Consider the following 21972-nt stretch of genomic DNA (forward strand, 5'->3'; position numbering starts at 1 on the left):
AGGCCTAAAAAGGCTCTTCTTGCTGGAATACACCATGCCACGTGGAGTAGGCCTCAAAGTCGTGTAGAGGGTTTCTCACATCTAGAAGATCTCCCGATTATATATTTTTATATTTTATTTTATTGTTTAAAGCACGGACCTAGCTCGAGAGCGGCAGAGTGCTGTAACAGAGTGTGGGTACCGGCATTTGGGCTAGCATCTTTTGAGAGTAGAGCAGTACAGTAAGGTCAGTGCGTCGGTATGTGCATGCATTGGAATTAGTCCTTGGTCAGGTGTTCCGATGTTCATATATTCACTGGTAACGGATCCCCGTTACCGTCAGTCCCAAATGAGAGCAATGCTGAAAAAAAAGTTTGAAGCTATACCAAAAATAGACGAAAAAGTAGATATATCGAGTAGCGAAACACGAGGACTGCCAACACGTAAACATGAAGTTAAAAAAATCTGACGATGGCCACCAGGGGTGGAGCTATGGAGGTCTAGCACCATTGGCTGGGGCAGTATGACCCAACATTACAGCAATATCCTATATAAGCAATGAACAGTTTATAAAGCTTTAAAGCTAAACTGGTTTAATATTGCTGAGGATTTCAAGCCTGACAACAGGGAATATTCATGAGCATGTGAATCATGAAAGATTCCATGTTGGAGAAGCAAGTCACCACTACCCAAAGTGATGCATTGCTAATTGTGCAAAGTTACTTACTGGGAGAGCAGGGTATTTTTGGGGCGCCCTAAAAGAGAGACCTAAGGTTTCACAGGAGGCATACTACAGAGTCAATGGCATGATCAGTCCTTGGATTAGGATTCACTGGGGAAAAACATAAGTACACAAGTCAGAAAAAAACAAAAAGCTCAGGGTGTTCGACAGCTGTACAGTTTAGGAATTTCAATTAAACAAAATCAAAAAACTGCTGCAGCCGGTCGATATTGAGGTGGTTACTGATTTTAAACCTTACTGTATCAACCTAAAATAAAAGTAGTGATTAGATCAGAATAGAATCATTTTGGTGCCAGAGAAAAAAAACACATACCAATAGCAGGTATTCATAAAACATGAAACTAATGTATTGCTAATCAATAGTATCTCTGCATTAGAATAGTACAAAACATTTCAAACTATAATGCTCAACATGTTCATATCTGCGTCGTGGATATACATCTGAAATGTTCAGTATGCCGTAGTTATCTACAAATAAGGATAGAGTGGATACATAACCCATAAGAGGTGCAGAAGACACAGTGTTAGAACAGGTGTGAAGACCTAGAGCTGGTTGTCACAGAGAACCCAAAGTGGAAAGGAAAAAGGAAAAGATTCTTTATAAAAAATGAAAATATATACATTAAAAAAACACTTTTTTCTTACAAATGTCAATAAACATCCACTTAGTTAGAGGCCCAACTGTTCAAGGTGTATTTTTATCTCTGCATCAAAAGAAAAAACATCTAAATGCTCGAAGTGTGTGAAAAATACACTTCCTAGTTAAGCTCTGTTCAAATGCTCATTCCCTTGGTGTGGGAAATATATGTCAGACAGGGTCTGCCTATCGTTACGGTTTAGGGGGGGGGATTCTGACTTTGAGGCGTTCAGTCATAATCCCACAGATGATAGCTTCACCCCATTGACTCCTCAGCCAAGCACATACACTAAATGTCTGAACCTGTGGTTCCTCTCGTACTGAGTTTAGGAATTTCTTCAACATAGAAATCACGCCCCCCTTACCTGTTCTAGGTGTTTGAGTCCATCATCGTCTTCCATTTCTGTGGAAATATTGCCCATTCCTGGAGCGCCTGTCACTGGACTGTTGGATTGCCGTAGAGCACTAGTTTGACGAGACACATGAGATGAAAGAGGAGTTTTAGCAGCAGCTGCATCCAAGGGGTTGTGTCTCTCAGGTTGGACAGCAGCAGGAACCACCTCTGCAAAGAAAAGCCAAGTTACTGTTAGTGAACCAATTGGGGACATCACGTAAGGCGCTTGTGCAAAATGTACAGAACCTAATACTAAAAATAAAGCAGAGTTACAATTTATTTTAAATCTCAACATGGAATGTTAGGCAAGATTGTATGCAGAACCCTGTGCGAGACTGCACCAGCCTTGACCTCTTGGCAATAGTAACCCAACCTCTGGTATAAGCATGCACTACACAAGTTAATAGAGTGCGTGAGCAGAGAGGCTTATCTCAAGATAGGTCAATGTGAGCTGTAGGGTTGTAAAAGTGAGTTATTCAAATAAACATGTACAGACAAGGTTTCTTAACTAAACAATTATTAATTTATTTAATCAACAGTTGAATAAGCCTTTATATATATAACAAAAATATACGTCAAAATACACACACTCAGTTTAGTAAATACCCATTTGGGATGGCAAACAGATTCTTCCTACACCCTGAGGTGACAAATAACTAGGAAGCTGGACATTAAAATCACTGGTACATTTTGAGCAATAGGTTGGTGTCAAAAGAAGAAGAGGGAATAAAACAATGGTTAACAAATATTCAGATGCAGGTAAGTAGTTTTTGAAGCCTCCAATGCAAAGTAAATTAACCCTTTCCTGGGGGAAAGGCCAAGCACAAAATCAGAGGTAAGAAGAGTCTTTCAGGGATCCTGGACAGCCAATGTTAGCTGAGCAAAAAGTCTAGCTGAGCTGAAGCACTTCCTGCAGGAAGGTAAAACGTCTTGCACAATCTTTGAGAGGTCTTCGTATAAAAATGAAATCACTGTAGGGCCACAAGCTGGGAGGCTTGTGAGGGGCAAAGCTGCAGCAACTCTGCAAAAGCAACCAAGACACGTCTCAACTGAGCACTAGCAAGACTACACAACAAGTGTTAAATCCTCTTAGTTTTACAGTACCTTTGGTTAGAAGAAATTGGTTCCAGCTGGCATCTGTTCCTGTGTAGGTCTGCAGATCCTGTCATTGGGCCTCAGCCGTGGTGACAAAAGGGAAGGCGCCTGGGGACTCCTGCACTACGAATTGAAGGTCGGTGGCAGCAATGGGCAAACTTCAGATCAGCAGCACTTCTCTCCGTGACTCTCGCAAATAGCACCACCGCGGTTCTCGTATACCTTAATGGACTTCTCCAGCATGGAGTCTGGCATGGATTCACATGCTCATGAATTTTTCCTTGTCCAGCAGTCTTTGAGGTGGCTCAGGCTTGGTCAATCCTGCTTCCTGGGAGTTTGGAGGATCCTGCGGGAGCTCGGGTCTGACTTAAAAACACTCACTCGATTTTGGTGTTCCTCTCCCTGGCAATTGGTTCCTGCAGCAGCAGTGGAAGTACAGCCAGCTCCGAGAGGATTTCCAGATGTGTTCATCTTGGGTCGACTGATCCCACCAACCTAAGGGGAGAAGTCGTCCTTTGCAGGTCTTCTCCAGTCGAGGCGAATTCGGAGCTTCAGCACTGCAGCAGTGCTTCACTGGGCAATCCAACAGTCCTGTAGTTGCAGTAGATGCCGCTTCCAAGTTCTTCTTCGGATTCCTTCGTCCAGTGTTCGACTGCCTTCCAAGCCAAAAAGCCTTGCCTTGTATGCAGGTTTCTCCCATTCATTCGCAGCCTAGCTCTCAATCACACAGCAGGGTGGCAGTCCTCGAGTACAGCCCTCCACCCAATCACCTTTGGGTGCATTCTTGTAACCAAGGAGAATAAAACACAGGAAGTGTCAGGCACCTCCCTCGCTTCCTGACCTACCAGACACGGTGGAACCAGAGGCGAGTTTCGTCAGTGAATCCCACCAAAGATGGAACGAACGAAGGGACAAAACCTGGTTTGGCGCGCAGAGTAAATCTCAAGGAGGAACTTTCCAGCAGGAAATGGCGAAAAAAGATGAATTTGCCTCGACTAAAGAAGCCCTGCAAGGATGACTTCTCCCCTTGAGTTGGTGGGATCAATCAACTCCAAAGTAAGCCCGTCTGGGCATCCTCTCTGAGCTGGCTGTACTGCCACTGCTGCTGGAACCGTAGTGCCAGGGAGAGGAACACCAGATTGTGTGCATTGCTTTTAAGTTGGACCCGAGCGCCAGGAGCTGAAACACCGAAGTGCTGCTGAATTGAAGTTTGCCCATTGCTGCTGCCGCCGACGGTCCCATTGTGTTGCAGAAGTCCCCAGAAGTCCTCCCTCTTGTCCTCATGACTGAGGAACAGGAACAACAGGATCTGCAGAGCCACACAGGTACAGAAGTCAGCAGGAACCAGTTCTTCTAAACAAAGGTACTGTAAAGTGTAAGAACTTACCTCTTGTTGTGTAGCCTTACTTGCTCTGAGTGGAGACTTGTCTTGGTTGCCCCTGGCAGGGTTGCTTTAACTTTGCCCCTCACAAGCCTCACGGCTTGTGAGCCTTCAAGTGAATCTTATTTCTACAAACCTTTATAAAAACATTGTGCAAGATGTTTACTTACCTGCAAAGAAGATCTTCATCTCCCCTTGACTTTGTTCAACTAACATTGACTGTCCCTGCTCCTTGAGCGACTTCTACCTCTGACTTTGGGTGTTTACCTTTCCCCCATGAAAGGGTTAATTTACTTTGCATTGGAGGGTTTTAAAAGTACTTACCAGTCAATGAGTGCTTTGTCAACCTTTGTTTTATTCCCCCTACCCCCTTTGCACCCAAACTCAGTATTGCTCTAAATGTAGCAGTGATAAATCAATGTCCACAGTGTCCTAGCTATTTAAGTCACCTGATGGTGTAGGAAGTGTGTGTGCCTTCCCCAATGGCAGTAATCTGATTCAGAGAAACTAAGAGTGATTTTGAAGTATATTTAAGTGTTACATGTTTTGCCCCGTTTCTGAAGAAGGCTTATATAACTGACTGTGAAATAAATTAATTGTTTTATCAAGAAACCTTGAGTACAAGTGCTTATTTGGATATCTGTACTATGAAACTCTGTCACAATATTATTGCTCACATTGACCACTCTTGAGATAAGCCTGGCTGCTCAGCCACACTACCAACCTGTGTAGTTCAGATTTATACCAAAGGTTGGGTCCCTATTGCCAGGAGGTCAGAGTTATTGTAGTACACCCAAAGGGTACCTCATACAATCTTGCCTAACAAATTCAATCAACCAGCCCCTCTGGTCCCCATCAGGCCGGCTCGGACCAGCACATCACTGCCCTCTAAAGAACATTCCAGCCTGTCCAAAGACACTAAACAGGTTACCCTTCCTTGGCCAACTATATCCGTCATGACTGAAGCTACTCTCCTAGGCAGATTATTGCCCCACTCTATATCACCTACCTGTGCTTTGTGCCCCTCCAGCATACATCCAGAGACTCACATTGACTCTAAACAGGCCTCTTATATAAAACATACCATGTTGGCCGAGAGTGACCTCACTAACACAGATCATACTATGACTGCTGAAAGAAAATCTGCTCACATATGCCGGACTACCTAGACCCACCTATATATTGTAGTACTCTTCACACTGTCAACAAACCCACCTCTCCATCAGACACACACAATGCACCACCAGTGACCTTGTGCCTATCGATCAAAACTAGCCAAATCTCAGGACTACCTACCAAAGGGGCATTAATGAATGCTAGATACCTCATGGTCCAGGCGCTTGACATTAGTGATCTGATCACTACTAAAGATCTTGATCTACTTGCCATCACAGAAACCTGGTTGCATCCTGCATCAGGTCCAACCCTTTCTTTGGCCATCCCCAACGACTACTCGGTTTTTCGCAAGACAGAATTAACACTAGAGGATGGTGGAGTGGCTATTATTGCTAAAAACTCCCTAGTCATTAGAGAAATTAGTAATCAAGCCTGCTCACAGCCAATAGGAACACCTCCCCCCCTAGCGCCTCCCCTGTCGGCCATCTTCAGATTTGGCAGCGCTCGCAAGTGGCAGTAAGAGCCAAAAGATGAGACATGCAGGGTAGGTGGGAGGGTGAATCTATGAAACATACCAATGCTGGAGAACTTGAAACAAAGAAAAAATGTTGGCAGAAATCATCAAAGAAACATTGATGTATATTTTATATGTTTTGAAATGAATTGTGAAAGACAAATACATGATAGATATATATATATTTTTTTTTTATTGAATTTTACTCCAGTGAACCTGAGTTATCAAGATTTCGAACCAACTTTGTATCTTCACTTATCTTGTCCTCTCCCGTCCGCTATCAAATCCTTCTGTTTTTGCGTACGTAAACCAGGGATTGCGTCTTCACCATAATCACTTGGATGGCTCATAGTTCGACTGGGAGATAGTTGAAGTCGATGTCTGGTTAATCTGCTGGAAAGCCAGTTCTATTAATTTGACCATGACCACTGTCCATCTGGTAGTTTCACCTCAGATTAATCTGTTCCACAGATGATCTACTTGTAGCATCCACTGATTTCTTATCAGTGGTAGGAGATATGTGCTTCTGTTTTGTTTGATTTTAGTGCAGTCTATCACCATATGTTTCTGAGTTTCTACCACTGCTGCCTTTTTACATAGGCGACATCCGTGGTCGCTCGACAATCCCCGAATAGGTATAATTTCGTGCGTTCGCAACAGATTTAATCTAGCTCTCATGAACAAGTTTCTCAATCTTTTTTCCGGAAATTTGATACAATAGTTTTGCGGTCTTTTCAGCGTGTTACAGATCGGAGGGAGACAAGTTAAAAGTTTGTTCCCTACTCCTTTCTCAATTGTGTGGATCCAGTCCATCTCCTCCATTTTTCGTTGAATACAATTGGGGTTTACCTTTAGCTCTTTTTCTGTGCAGGCTATTTCAGTTAGCTTCTCTTTTCTGCTTTCTACCCATTTTTTTAGGACTTCACATTTTCCTATTTCAATTTCTTCCATGATTTTATGTGTGTGTTATGTGTCGGCCATAATGATTTTCCTGTAGAGTCTCACGGCACTTTGGTCGACCATGGTGGCTAGTGACACTAAGCCCAGTTCCCGCCTAATGGCCAGCATGGAGGTCGACTTTGGCAAGCCTAACACTGCTTTCCCAACGTGGCCCTCCAATTTGTTCCAGAGCGGACGTGTGATGTATAGCAAAGCTTTCATTCTGTACACCAATGATGGAACTACTTTAGTCTTATAAAAGTTTATCGCCGGAATTAATGAAAACTTCCCAAACTTGTTATCTACTGCTCTCGTTTGCGAAGTTAGGCGTTTAACTTTCTCCCACAACAGATCTTGCATAGACTTGTCCATTCCTGAGATGTCAATCTGAATTCCAAGATATTTGAGGTTCTTTACGATTTCAATTTTGATGTTGTCAAGAAACCAGTTCTGCCGCTTGTTTGATTTACTTGGTACTTTCTCGATAGCCAGAATTTTGTTTTTTGTTTTATTTATCTCAAGGTGGTTGTCGCCAATGTATTTCTCCAGATTTGATAGTTTTCGTTGCAGCCCAATTTTCGTCTGGTCTATCAGGATGAGTTTGTCGGCATACAAAAGTCTGGGAATTGATGTTTTTCCAATTTTAGGGGGGGGGGGGGAAGCCCTTATTTTTGCTTCTCAATGCTGGTAATCTCCTAGGAATGCAATAAATAGGGCCGGGCCAATGGGCATCATTGTTTGACACCTCTGTTCACCGTGATCTCTTCCGATAGAGTGCCCTGATGGTTTAACTTAACTCTCATCTTAGTCTGAGTGAAGAGCTTTTATTGGTTCGAGCACCTTTGTTGGACAGTTCCCGCCGTGTAATTTCGACCACAGTTTGTTACGGTCGATCTTATCGGAAGCTTCTGAGAGATCGACGAACGCCAGATACACCTTTGGCGCACCTTCCTTCACTTTAGCTTTCAGGATATTTATTAGCATGATGTTGATCGCTGTGCTGCCATTTTTTTGAAAGCCCATTTGCAGGATGTCTTTGGATGGACCATTTCTTTCACATGTCCTAAAGTGATCAAGCAGGTGTGTTGCGGTTATTTTTCCTATGATATCCAGCAAGGCTATCGGCCAACAGCTCTCAGGTTCTTTTCTGCTTCCCTTTTTATAGACTGGTACGAGAACTGCTTTCTGCCAAGTTTCCGGAATCAGTTTTTTCTTGCCACATTCGGCTAAGATTTTACTGATCACTTCCGACCAGTCTTTTGGAAACTGTTTAAGATCCACATTCGTCAGTCCATCAGGACCCAGGGCTCTAGATGTTTTCAACTTCCTGATTGTCATTTCAATGTCCTCAGAGTTTGATACGTCCACCCAAGTTGCACTGGAAGCTCGCTTCGTCGCGGGCGTAACTGAATTAGGGCCATCGAATTCGGTTAAGTAGTTTATCCATTTTGCTTCTGACACTGCGTTGCTCTGCGTCGCACTAGATGTGATGTTCAAGGTTTTATCAGTGCCCAAAATTCACTTGATTTTATTATCGATATTTTTCTCATCATATCTTCAGCATCATTTTGGTAGTGGGCTGCTCTATGTGGTTTCTGCCAGCTGTTGTACCTTTTCACTTCCAACTGCCATTTCTCCCAATCTTCTTTGGCGTTTGTTTTCTTAGCTATTTTTCTTAATCTCCGGCTCACTTTTCTTTTATCTACCACTGCTTTGTCATAGGCGTGCTTGGAGTATTCTTGTTTCTTGTTTTTTATTGTCCCTGGCATTTGGTATGCCAGTAGTAATGGCAGATAGTTTTGTCTTTCATCAATCTTCTTATATGAGTTGCTGGCGACTCTTCGGTCGCACAACATTTTGATTTTTTGAATGTCCGCTTCGGTTAAATGGAGCCGTGTTTGTTGGATATTTACTTCAGTGACCAATTGATAAGTCAATTTTTTGGGTCTTCTTCCTTGCCATGTATGTTGTGGTCACTGTGGTGAGGTCTTTGCACCTTAAAGCTCTCAATACTAGGTGTTAGACCATCGGAGCTAAATATATAGTCTAATGTTGCTTTCGAGGACATTCGTTCCCAAGTAGGGATGTTATCTTGCTCCGTGAACAGCGAAGCTATGTTTTGTATATTTCTTGATCTGATAACTTCGTTCCATGCCTTTCCTTGCTCTATAGTTGCTTCAGTTCCACCGGGCCGTTGGTCGTCACCCAACGTCTCACGAGATGTGTCATTGCATTTGGCATTGAAATCTCCACATATGATGATTTCAATTTTGTCAAAGTCTTCATACAGCTGGTCTATCGTAGCTGCCATGTTAGAGCAAAACGTTTTTGTTGACATGCGCTACTGGTTCCAATAGGAATGTATTATTGCTATATGATTTGACTGCCAACTTCGCTTCTTCACACTGCATTGTGACCATGTTCTCAGAATAACAAGCATTTCATATGCTTTTTTCCACTTTCTGGGTTCAGTTAGGCCCAAGCCAGTGTTAATTGCAGTTGACAGACCCGACGATGGTCTGCCTAGGAGGCCTTTCACTGCTGACGATATCTCCACAATAAACCAGTCGAGTGTGGGTTGATCCATCAGCCATGTTTCTTGCAGACAGACTATGTCATAGAGACCTAGGTTCACGTCTCCGACTGTCATTAGATGTCCATGGCCTCTCGTGTTCCAAGATCCCAAGCTATATTTTTCCTTTCCGGGCCGCTCCGCACCTCTTGTTGGTTCGTTGGGCTGGTCGAAGGCTGACCCTGGTCGTTGCTATTTACCGCTGTTCTTGTTCCAAGTTGATGTTCGCCACTTCCATGGGCCTTTGGATTGAGGTGACTGTCAGTTTCACTGGATAATTCACCTTTGAATTTTTCTTTTCCTCTTGTGATTTCGAACCTTCCACAGTTTTTGTACGCTGCTCTTTCTGTTCTTCTCTTCGGCTTCTTGATGGGCCCTGTCCATGATCGAGATACGCCCTGTTGTAATAAATCTGTTGCCGATTAATTTCCGCTTCATCCTTCCAAATTATGTCGCTTTGCCATTTACCATCCCTTTGGATATAAGGGTTTACCCGCCGAGGTTCTTCTTCCGCCTGAGAATTCTTCCAGCTATTCTAACGGTATAGCTCCTCCGTTTTGGATTGATAATGCTTTAGGTATTTACTCCTGTCATTCTTTTCAATCTCTTGATCATTTCTTCCCCTCATCATTTTTATTTCAGTTAGGTGTTCATTTGTTCAATTTCTTCAAATGCAAGCTGATCGATGTACTTAATTCCGGCTGATTTTAAATGGATATGTTTTAGCCCTCTATTCGCTATGATATGGTTCCACTAGTTTGACATTTTCTGTTCTAATTTTTCTTAGCGTTTTCGTTTTATCATCTGCAGTACTTTCGGTCGATTTAGTATTAGATAGTCTTTTATTTCCACTTGTTCTAACTTAAATACAGGTATCTCTTCTTTTGTTTTGCTTTTCCACCTCCTCTTAATCATCGATATTTCCGTGGACTCTAATCTAGTACTAATTCTTTTGCTTTTCACCTTGTTATGCTCCTCACTTGGATATCGTTTGGTGTTATGTTGGGCGTCAATTTTCTTCCGCGATGGCGAACAGCTTCGGTCATTGGAGTGGTGCACATCTTTTGCTTTACCAGTGACACTAGGTCCTTTTTCATGGCTGTTGCTGTCACTGCTTCTATTTCTCTTTCTCAAATGAATCATTTTCCAGGTGTTGCGATATGTTCATTAAGTCGGAATTAGTCATAAAATCCTCCACAGTTCTTGGCGATCTTATGTCGTTTTCTACAGGCCGTTTACTGGGACAATCTTGCTTCTCCCTTGTTTGAGGCCCCGTTGTGTTATAAATTATTTCAAATGGTTCAAGAGTCGCCTTTATGTCTTAATTGGACTTTCTGCTTGTCTCTATCTGAAGTGTTGTCATTCGCGGGTCCTTTTTTTGATTTGGCAGTTTATTACCTTCACTTCACTTTTTTCTGCTGGAGGTGTTGGCAGGATTTTTCCCTTGTCCATAAACTGTAGCTGTGGGTCTGGAATGTTTGGTTTTGGAATGATCTTTGACACCGTTCATTTTTTTTTTTATTGATTCCATGATTTTGATCTTTCTTTCTAAGGATTCAATTTTTCTTTCCCAGTTTGTTTGCAGATTACTTGCCCTATCTTCTACCGCTATTATGTAGCTTTCCACATGCAACATTTTAGCAATCATATTTGTTAGGATCGCAGTGTTATCTTGAACCTCCTCTTTTATGGCTTCATACAGTTTCCAGAACGGCACTAGCACAATGGTCATGGCTGACATGATTGCTAACATGTCGGGTTTCTTGTTTGGTGATTATTTTTGCATAGATACTGCAATATCAGTTAGCCGTTTATTCTTCGGTGATAATTGGATTTTTTCTTGTCTCCTCGTGGCACCTGGTGAATCTATTGTTGAGCGCTCCAATGATGTTCTTTGATCTCGATCTATTGCTGCTAGGCACCCAGATGACCTTTTATTCATGCGCTGGTTGTCCCAATTGGTGATTGTCTCATCCGTTTTTTTTGTAGGCGTCATTGTTATCAGACCCGTAGTCAAATGGGGCTTAGTCCAGGCCAAACAATGCTCTCTTTCGGCCTGTATGTGGTCCCGTTGATGCACCTCGAGGGTTGTCCAAACGGCCTGCGCTGTCTCTGGGGTTTGCCCATCCCCCGGTCCTTCTGTTTCGCCTAAATTCGACGGAGCCCATTTCTTTAATCGTTTGATTTGCTCTTTGTATGCTTTGAAACGAGGATCACCCCTAGTATCTGCTTTGTTGGTGCTCATCTTCCCTGCCCACTTCGTGTCTCCTATATTTTTACTCACTTCATTGTTACTGATATTTGGATTTTCTTGGGGTCTGACTTCTTCTACATCTGGTTTGTCTTGATATACAGGCCATATCCGTTTTCCTCTGCTTTTGGGCTGGAGGAGTTTGTGCCACTTCTAGCATCTCTACATCAGATACTTCCGTCTCCGTGAATTGCTTTCTTTTGTGTTGTTGCGTGAAGGATGCCTTTCGGGGGCATGACAGAAGGGGGTTTGGCAGCCCTTTTGACGTTTGTCCCCATTTTTTAATCGTCTTCAAACCCTCACTTCCTTTAGATTTCACGTTTTTTTACTTTCTGTTCCATCGTTGGGAGTTTGTTTGTTGCTCTCATTATCACAGAATGTTTTGCCCCCGATTTAGTTGATTCAGCCGCCATTTTTGTTTTATTTCTTTTTTTCTTTCTCTATAGATACGGTCTTCAGTTGTTCCCTGTCTGTCTCCTTGTTGGAGTCTTCGGGCTCACCTTCCATTTTGCTTTCCGTGTCAGTATCAACATCCTCAGATTCACCATCCTTTTCACTTTCCGTGTCCGTCTCAGTAGCTGTGATCTCTGTGATGTTCTTGGTGTCATTTGGTGATCTTTTCCCATTTATTGCCCGTTTAATCTGACCTGGCAGGTTGTCCCATAGCTCCCTGTTGTTCCTGTGGATCATTGCTTTTATTTTGATTTTGTTTTGCAACGTTTCAGCTTGTTCCGATATGTTGTCCGGTATCTTTTTTGGTCCGTGTTCTTTGCTTTTTTCTTGATCCTCACGTGTTGGGGAAATTCTCGGGTTTTTGACCAAATTTTCGGTCCCCTGGGACCTCTCTGTGTTTTGTTCCTGGGTGGTGTTGGGGGTCGGCCAAACCTCTGCCTGTCAGGACGGGGGAGGTAGTGCCGCGCTCCGGCTCCTCTTGTCCCTCATCCGCTTCGGTTTTTCCCTTTCGCCCTCTCCCGCCGCTGGGATACTGCTTGGGCGTCCGGCGGGAGCCGTCCTCCGACCGCACTCGCTCGAACTCCACTCGCCTCACCGGCGGGCGGCGGACTTCAACTAGCAGCGAGTGCGAGGGTAGGCGGGCACCATGTCTCCTCGCTGCACCTCTCCTCGTGAGCCTCCTCAGGGCTCACCGGGGCCAGACGCCCCTCCCGGACCACTGGATCCTCCGTTTAAGACGGTGGAGACGCGGGCGCTGACGTTGTTGCTGACGGCTCAGTTAGGATAGCTCTTTCCTTAGCGGGGCCATGTTCTTGCAGTTCTTTCAGGTCACCAGCCCGGGGGCCAGTGCTTACCCAGTCCATGTGATTGGCCACGTCTGTTGATGTGGGTCTTGGAGCAGGCCCTATTTCTGACTTGCTCCTCTACCTTTTTCCTTGGGCCATTGATCGTGACGGCTTTAGTGTTGTTTTTGCTGGTCGCATGTCTGGCTCCCAACCTCGGTTCTTGCTCCGCGTCTGCAGCGGACTGCTGCAGACTGGCTCCCAACCTCGGCTCACCAGCTCCGCTATATTGTTTTCTAAATCCATGGGTGTGCATGTCCACATAGTTTTTGAAAAAAATCAAACAATGAAATGTGAATCAAAGAAGGTGTGCATTGAGATAAAGGGGAGACAGGGGTAGTTTGTGTTTCTTTTTCTCTCCTATAGACTGAGATGCAGGCAAGCAATCCATCTTGCAATGGAGGACTTTCAGAGAGCCTTCTGTTAGGGAGAATTCTCATTTCTTTGCTAATTCCCTTAAACCCTAGAGACCCCCAGCTCTTTTGCTGGATTTAGGAAATTTTATTTTTACCCTGGAGTGAGTGAGACCCTTTTCTCACTCTCTCATGGTTTACCCGATTTGGATTTTGTGTTCCCACTGTTTTTGGAGTCGGACAAACTCCATAGGCATCTACTTTTTGTATGGTGACACACAGCACCTTCAGCACAGTGTCAGAGAGAAATCCTTTAGATTTCTCAGAAGGTTTAAAAATCTTTTCTTGTGTGAACTACAGTTCCCAAGAATAGTAAAGTGAAATTGACTTTACTTACCTTTTCTCTTTGTAGGCCCACCACACCCCATTTTATGTGGTGTGCTGGGGGGTTAACTTAGTAGCCCCTTTTCTACATTCTCATGTAACATCTTTATGTTACCCTCACTACTTTAAATGGCTGGTGACAGTGGTTTAATTTTTCCTAGCATTGTGCTTTTCTATGGCAGGCTGAACCCGCAGCTGCAGTACAGCACCCATGGGTGACCATTTTGTCAAAATGGCCCTGGTCATTTTTTTCACCATATTCTGTTTGTGAGGTATTTCTTGGGTTTTACTCTGTGGGTCGAAACAGATTAGAGCCCTTTCTGTTGCCTTTGGTGGGCTTCAGACCTGAAGCCCACGCCTGGCTCCAGTGTGTCTGGAAGGACAAGATGTGAGGGAGGGTCCTGAAACTCCCCTGTCCTTTGTCTCTAGGAATACCTGAATGCAACCAATCCTCATTGACTGGCTGGCTGTTCTTTCAGGGCTGCCACCCTGCTGTGCGATTGACAGCCTAGGTTGTGCATGAATGGGATAAACCTGCTTAAACGACGAGGGGTATGGGACAAGAGGCAAAGCAGATCACTGGGAGAAAGACCCGATGAAGAAACTCATGAACGAAGCTTGCTGCATCCTCCTGGACCTTTGAATTGCCCAGTAAAACCCTGCTGCTGTGCTGAAACTCCTTTTTCAATTCGAGAGAGAAGCTCCGGAAGGGACGACTAACACCCTTGAGTGAGTGGGACCAACGCACCCCGAGACGAACTCCACTGGACCATCTTCCCCGACTGGCTGTACTACTTTATTGCTGCAAAAACCGAGTGCCAAGAGTCGAGTAATCCGTAGTCGAGTGCAACGTCTGAAATCCAGCTGGCAGCGCCAGGAGTCTCCCAAGGACCCTCCAGAAGCAGGACAACTAGAGCTCAAGTCCACTCACCAGAGTGCAGGACCCAAGGAGTGAAGGAAGCCCAACCGGTATCCGAGATCTGCAACAGTGCTGTTTGCTAAGCGCTGAAACCGCGAAGTGCTGCTGAACTGAAAACACCCTGTAGCTGCGGACAACCTCCCAAATACCACTGCAGGAGCCCTCCAGACAGCCTCCCTCTTGTCCCCACGACAGAGGTTCAGGAACATGGGGTATGCACCGCTCTTGCAAGAAAGACTTCTTCAAACCAGAGGTACTGGTTAGACTTGGGGTACTTACCTCATTGTCTTTTAGCTGTGCATTTCTCAGTTGGGAATTGCAGTGGCTTACCTTTCGAGTTGATGCCAACTCCCTTTGCACAGGCTTAACAGCTTGTGACCCTACAAGTGATTTTCTACAAACTCTAACTTTGTGCAAGACTGTTTCTGATCTAAGAAGGGCCTCAGCTCCATAGACTGTGTTCCAATTGACGTTGGCTGTCCTGGCTCCCTGAAGACTTTTCTAGTCCATTGACTTTGATATTGCTTGTCCCTCATGGGTGGTAGCTTGTTGTGTACTGTTATTGCTGGGAAAGGCTTGTCTAGAGAATCTGATTGTTTTCCTTCCTTAAACCTTTCCTTCCTGCAACCTCACAATCTGCAAACTAGTGTGATATACAAATGCCATTACTATCCTTGTGACTGAAGTCACCTCAGGCTGTAGGAATTGTGCAAGAAGCATAACAGATTATCCACTAACTTGTTTGTTTACTCATTTAAAATGCGCACCAGACCCGAAGGTATCAGGGCCCAGAGGTTACAAGGAGATACAAAGCTTTGTTTACAGGAATACACTACAAGTGGCAAACATATGATGAACAGCAGTACAAGTACAGAAGCAAATATGAATCAATACACACAAAGAGGAACACATGAGCAGGAGTGCTGTATAAGAGCCAAAGTTAACTTGTGCTGATCCTGAAAAGTAATGTTATAGTATATTTACATTGTTTCATGAATTTCCTATTTAAAGAACATATAAAAAAATGATTTAACATACATTTTTAAATAACAGAAACCTTGTGTTACTTGGCTACTTGTATTTACAGATTTCATTTGTACAGCTCAGAATTACCCCTCTTGAGATAGGCCTGGCGTCTCAGTCACACAACCAACTTGTGTAGTACAGACCTATACCAAAAGGTGGGTTACCTAATATCAAGCAGATAAGGGTTGTGTAGTCTCACACAGTGCGACTATATCAAGTCTTACCTACCACCTTCCCAGAGACAGAAGATACAAATGAAACAGTTGATCCGCAGTACAGGAGGACTTTGTATACGCCACATAGTATTTGAAGGCGACCACCACAACCAGCGTGTGCAGTGTTCACTCCGCTGGAGAATTTTGTGTGCCAAAGAATACAGACAGAACCACCTGCTGATTTAGGTTTAAGGCGGATGGCATGTTTGGCACAAATGGTGGGTTGCTACGTAGAACAGCCTTGTCCTTGTGAACAGTCAAATAGGGTGGTTTTATGGAAAACTCCCGGCACTCCCTCACTCACCTAGTCGAAGTTATGGCCAACAAGAACGCCGTTTTCCAGGAAAGATGCTTAATAGGTGCTTGGTGCATGGGCTCAAACAGTGGTTTCCAGAGTCTTGAGAGTAGCACCTTGAGCTCCCATGCTGGGGCTGGGCAACGTAAAGGTGGGAAAGACCGGAACAGCCAACGCAAAAACTCCTTCACCAGCCGGTGAGACCAGAGGGATGGCCTCCCCTGCAGTGCGGTAGTACCTGGAGATTGCTGCTAGGAGCACCTTAATGGAGGTACGCCTTAAACCAGACTGTGCCAGGGACAACAGATATGGCAACAGATCCTTCGGTCAGATGGTCTGAGATCACAGTCGTTTGTTTTTGCACCATACTTGAAAGCGTTTCCACTTGCTCTCGTAGCATTTCAAGGTGGTCAGCGCCCTATCCAGTATTGCCTGGCAATCTTGCGGAAGGGACAGAGCTCTGAATTCTAGGAACACATGCCAGGCCGTTGATATTGAGAGGCTGTTTTGTGGTGCAGTACCGCTCCCTGATTCCTGGACAGGATTACTGGAGTAGGTGCAGCTTGATTGGTGTTGCTGACGAGAGCAAGGAGGTCCGAGTAACAAAACTGTCTTGGACACGCCAGGGCCACTAATATTAGTCTGCACCAATACAGTCTGAAGGTGTGGAGAACTCGAGGAACCAGACGAATCGGGGGCAATGCATAATGAAACTTCCCTTCCCATGGAAACACAAAGGTGTCCCCCAAGCTCTCCGGATTGGGGGGTAAGCGTCTGGCAAAGGTCTTGCAGCAAATGTTGACTTGGCTGGCAAAGAGGTCGATCTCTGTGGTGCCCCACGTTTGAAACAAGTAAAGCTGGTCAATGTGCAGTTCACACTCGTGGCAAGAGCGGAACCCCCTGCTGAGGGAGTCCACCAGAGTGTTCTGAATTCCCAGTAAATTACAGGTAATGAGAAACATGCCCTGCTTTAGAGCCCAATGCCACAGGGCTTGGGCCTGCCCGAAAAGCTGTGGGGTCCTTGGTCCTCCTTGCTTGCTGACATCAACGTTGTGTTGTCAGGTGTAAATTCGTACCACCTTTTCCCCCCCGGGGAAGGGAAGAAAAGAAACTAGCGTTACCCGGGCGCTGTTGAGACTGAGTGTCTGGCGGTGCAGGTTTGGGTGTCCAGCCTTGCTCCCAGATAGAGTGCCTGTTCAGATGGAAACAGGCACGACTTTGGGAAGTTGATGGAGAAACCCATTTGCTGTAGACAGTGAATGGTGGTGGCGGTGTTGGTTTCTGCCAGAGGTTAAGAGGGGGCTTTTACTAACCAGTCGTCCAGATACGGGTAGACGTGAAACGCCACTCCGCAGCAGGTGAGCCACTACTGGCGCAAGGCATTTGGTGAACACATGCGGCGTAGACCGGAGGCCGAATGGAAGGGCCTTGAACTGAGGAGGGTACTCCTGCCACCATGAAGCATGGGTAGCGCCGGTGTGAGAGGCAAATAGGTATGTAAAAGTAGGCGTCCTCAAGGTCAACTGATGCCAAGAAATCTCCTTGTTGTAGCTGGAATACCACCTGCTGTAGCGTGACCATGAGGAACATTTGCGCCTTTAGGAACTTGTAGCTCAATTAGAAAAAGACTCCCCTGAGGGCAGTCAACCTTCCCTTGACAGCAACCCTCAGATCTAATATGGGCCTGTAACCCACTGACTTGTTTTGCAGAGACTTTTTCCTTATCAGGAAGAAGCGGGAGTATACTCCTGTGCCCATCTTGTCCTTCGGAAACTTTTCCACTGACCCCTTCTGCTGCAGAGCTCACCCTTCCTGATGCAAGAGGTGGTGCAACTTCTTTGGTTTGTGTGCAGGAGGAATATCCAGTGGATAGTCCATGAACTCCAGCGAGTGGCCCTGCTGGAAGAGGGCTAGCACCCATTTGGTCATGTGTGTCCATTCTTCGATGAACCTTGACAGTCGTCCTCCCAAAGGGGTGCTGAAGTGGGAGGACCTGGCCCTGGGCTGGTCATGCTGGTTTGCCGGACTGACCCCTAGACTGGGAGGAGCCACTGCGTCGCTGCAAACACCCAAGGACTGGGACTCTTTCCTGTACTGGAAAACGGGTATGTGGTACGGTTAGCCCACAAAGTCCTGCCATAGAGCCCTTTTCCTGACAGGAAGGACTGGCGCCTCTGACGTAGTGTGGCCAAGGAGGTAGTGGGTTCCGTGTCCGTTTTTATGGACTTTTAGGACTCATCCATCTCCTTTCCAAAAAGGGCAGATCCGTCAAAGGTAATATCCACAAACCTGGATTGGACATTAGGTAAAAAAAAAACGGTAGGCTTGAGCCAACCCTGCCTACAAAGGACAGCTCCATTCCCAAGCTGGCGAAAACCAGTGTCAGCAATTTCCAGAGAGACCGTAATGGCATGGTCCGACACCAACTCGCCTTGATGGAAGATGACCAAGGCCTCTTGCTTTTTGTCATCTGGCAGGAACTCCAGAAAGGGACCCAACTTGTAAAACGGCTCGCAATCGTAATGTGCGAGTATGGCCATTGCATTAATCGCCTTGATAGTCGTAGCTGTAACAATCTTACCAAACGATCTTACCTCCCCCTTCTCGCTCACCCTCCCCCACTTACCCCATGATCATCTCCCTCCACTTCCCCCTCCTCCCCAGTCTCACCAGTTTACCCCTTCCGTTTTCCTCCTCCTACCTATCCCTCCCAGTTCTACTGCACTTCTCTCCCTCTTCCCTTCTGTCTAATGCTCTACATACTGTTTTGTTGGTCTGATTCAAAATTGCTATTTGCTTCTACTGTTAACTTGTTATTGTTATATGTATACTGTTGTTAAAATGTGCAGCGTTTTGGAGTAAAGCGCTATATAAACTTAATAAATACAAATACAACGGCATCAAGGCGTTTGCCTTCTTTGTCTAGGGGAACAGAGCAGGATAACAAAGGGTTAGCCAACCTTTTTCTGGCAGCCGCAGAGACAACAGAGTCTGGTGTGGGTTGGGTGTGGAGACTAGCAGCAGCGCTCTCTGGGACTCTGTACTTGTTCCCAAACCGGTCTTTTTTAGCAGGGGCAGTTGCGGGATGCGCCAAGGTGATGAGGCCATCCTCCCAGACGTCTTCCAACAGTGGGATAGACATGACAGATTTCCAGGTTGCAGACCAATTTGACAGGTTTTTTTTTAGGTGTGGTCCATGCAAATGATGTCAATTTGCCTTCCCATGCAAAATGTTGGAAATGAATACAAGAATTCTTTTGTAATCAAAGAATTTATCGACTGCCATATAAAGTGTATGATTTATGTGTATGTTAAAAAATCTAAGGGAGTGCAATACACAAATTGCACGTACGGATAAGCGAACATTCGAACTCAATGACAAGTCAAGATTCAAGACTACCATTTGCAGTTCATTGGCAAGAAATGCATAAAAAAATTGACATCAAGAGTGAAGTAAAGTTTGTTGGACAGCAAACTGTATCAAGTTATGCAAGAGGAGGAGACTGAAAACTGCTTGCTACAACTTGAGGCTAGATACATTTGTAAATATCAAACTGTGATCCACCAGCTTAACTCTGACCATGAGATGTACGTCTTTCTGTGAAACATCGGCCATTTTGCATTTCATATTTAAGATTATGGTTGTGCAACTTGGCTTTTTAATTCTGCATTTGATAATCCAATGGGATCCCCACCCATTGGGTGGTACTAAACATTGTTAACCTAGATAATTTGACTTCAATAGTTCTGTGAATCTCATTTCGGTGGCAACATGGTTGTGTGTAGTTTTTGATCACTTGTACCCATTGATGGCACCCACCAATGTGTTGCTAGTGTATGATTATTGCAGACATTATTAAGTTCTGAAGAATTAGTAATCTTTCCCTTCCAAGAATTATGGTTGCTTGTATGTCATGCACTAAGCTATGCAAATTGTGGAATGTTGTCAGAAAACTAACAATTAAAAGTGTGTGTGAGTGTGTGTGTGTGTGTGTACAAATTGTGGACCAAAGTGGTGTTTTCAGGCATGCTGATTTGTCTGCCAACCTTGTATATGCAGTAGATTATCACCATCATGCACCCCAATAAGATACTTGTCTTTATAAGGCACAAAACCGTATCCCTTCAGTATAGTATCACGGTCACACAGTTGTAAGGAAGACATGGTATCAATAGTGAAGACAGATACAAATGATGCACAGTTCAAGGGTGTTTAATGAACTGTATAGGTTAAAAATAAACGTCTATCTGGATCTATATCTAAAGATAGGAGCACGCTCAACCATCAAATAATAAATAACGCAGAACGCAGTCCTAGTAATGTCTGAAATCAAAATGGCCTACAAGCCGGTAAGATAGCTCAGCGGGTTGAGTGCTCGCTGCTGCGATCTGAATGTGATCTGCTGGTCGCAAGTTCGAATCCCGGCAAGGCCAACTCAGCCTTTCATCCTTCCGAGGTCGATAAATGAGTACCAATTTCGGTTGGGTTATTTTATGCAAATATGTGCTCTGTAAAGCGCTTTGGATTAAGGCGCCATATAAATAAACACATCATTATCATTACATTAACAAAACCTATTGCCTGTCCATACGCTATAACAAATGGGGTATGCCAAGCAAATAGTGTTCAAAAGGAGTGTATCTGTATGAGTGAACAGTGAGGTTCCCTTCCCCACGTTTTCAGCACAGGACAAGGTGCCATACTCAGGTTTTGTAAAACACACACACACACACACACACACACACACACACACACACACACACTGGCTTCTTCGGCACAAGGATGCAGTTCAAAATGTGGGTCGAGGCCTGCTTGCTTGGCCTTCTACATTAAAGTCACTGGTTTTCAGTTAACCAATGTTCTTTCATAGTTCAATGAAATGTTCACATAGGTCTCCATCTGTCGGGCTCGGACCTCCCAAAGCATAAAGTTCACATAGGTCTCCCTCAACCGGGTTCGGACCTCTGAAAGCATAAAGTTTACATAGGTCTCGCTCTGTCTGGCTCGGACCTCTTTCAACCAAGAGTACCTGATTTAACGTACGTCTCCCTCAAATGGGCTCGGAACCCGCAACCGCAGAACTTGTAGAGGTTCCCTTCCACAAGCTTCAAATCACATTAATTCAGGTTCAGACCTCTCAAGCTTTCCCGCTGCCTTGCAGCATCACAACCTTTCTCAGAGACTTTCGATTGGCCATTCGTCTTCTGCGAGACCATCTGATACTTAGTATTCATTGATTTACAGTTCACAACAATGGGCTCTCTTTCTCTCGCATCTTATTATCTTGCACGTAACCTTCACTTCTTGGTAGCTTTTGCAAGCACTCCAAAACACAGACCTGGCTTTTATTGTGCTCTCTTGACTCACCAGTCATGTTAGGAGGTTCTGTGCCATCTTGTCTTTTGATGTGAAAATCAAGGTGATCAGTCTTGTTGCATCCACGCCTTCCCATCTCTGCTGTTCACCCAGTAGGGTGGCTTGCAAATGTATAGCCCTTCCGACGCTCTTCTCTCTCTCCAGCTGGGTGGGCGTATGTAACCCTTGTGGCTTCTGAGGCACAATGGTTTCTTTCAAAAGGGATCTCTGTCCTGTAGATTCTTGTCCATAGCCCTCTGGCCGGTTGCTCTACTCTGCCTGGGTTGCCACCGCTCTGGAAGAGCCGCTCCTTCTCGTGCACTGCTTTGTTCTGTTTTTTATCAAAAAGCAATGTCTCTAGACTTCAATTCCCATGGGTCTCGCTCAGTTGGGCTCTGACCCCTCCTTTGTAAAAAAAAAAAAAAAAAAAGAAAAAAAGAATTGAAAAAAAGTTAAATCAAAAGAAATGCCTCTTCAAGGTCCATAATGCATCAGTCTCTATTTCGCTC

The 21972-nt window shown here is 44.8% G+C and overlaps 1 protein-coding gene across 5 annotated transcripts in view; it reads right to left on the bottom strand.

Annotated features, from left to right (window-relative positions):
- Positions 1-21972, bottom strand: part of GIGYF2 (GRB10 interacting GYF protein 2) — a 2415541-nt gene that overhangs the window by 1108392 nt on the left and 1285177 nt on the right. For all 5 annotated transcript variants that reach the window (XM_069617902.1, XM_069617899.1, XM_069617900.1 and 2 more), the window contains one exon: positions 1724-1920. In XM_069617902.1, coding sequence (XP_069474003.1) covers positions 1724-1920 — 197 coding nt within the window. The remainder of the gene's footprint in view (positions 1-1723; positions 1921-21972) is intronic.

This window comes from Ambystoma mexicanum, chromosome 10 (assembly GCF_040938575.1).
Source record: "Ambystoma mexicanum isolate Mex_15411 chromosome 10, UKY_AmexF1_1, whole genome shotgun sequence".
Taxonomy (NCBI): domain Eukaryota; kingdom Metazoa; phylum Chordata; class Amphibia; order Caudata; family Ambystomatidae; genus Ambystoma; species Ambystoma mexicanum.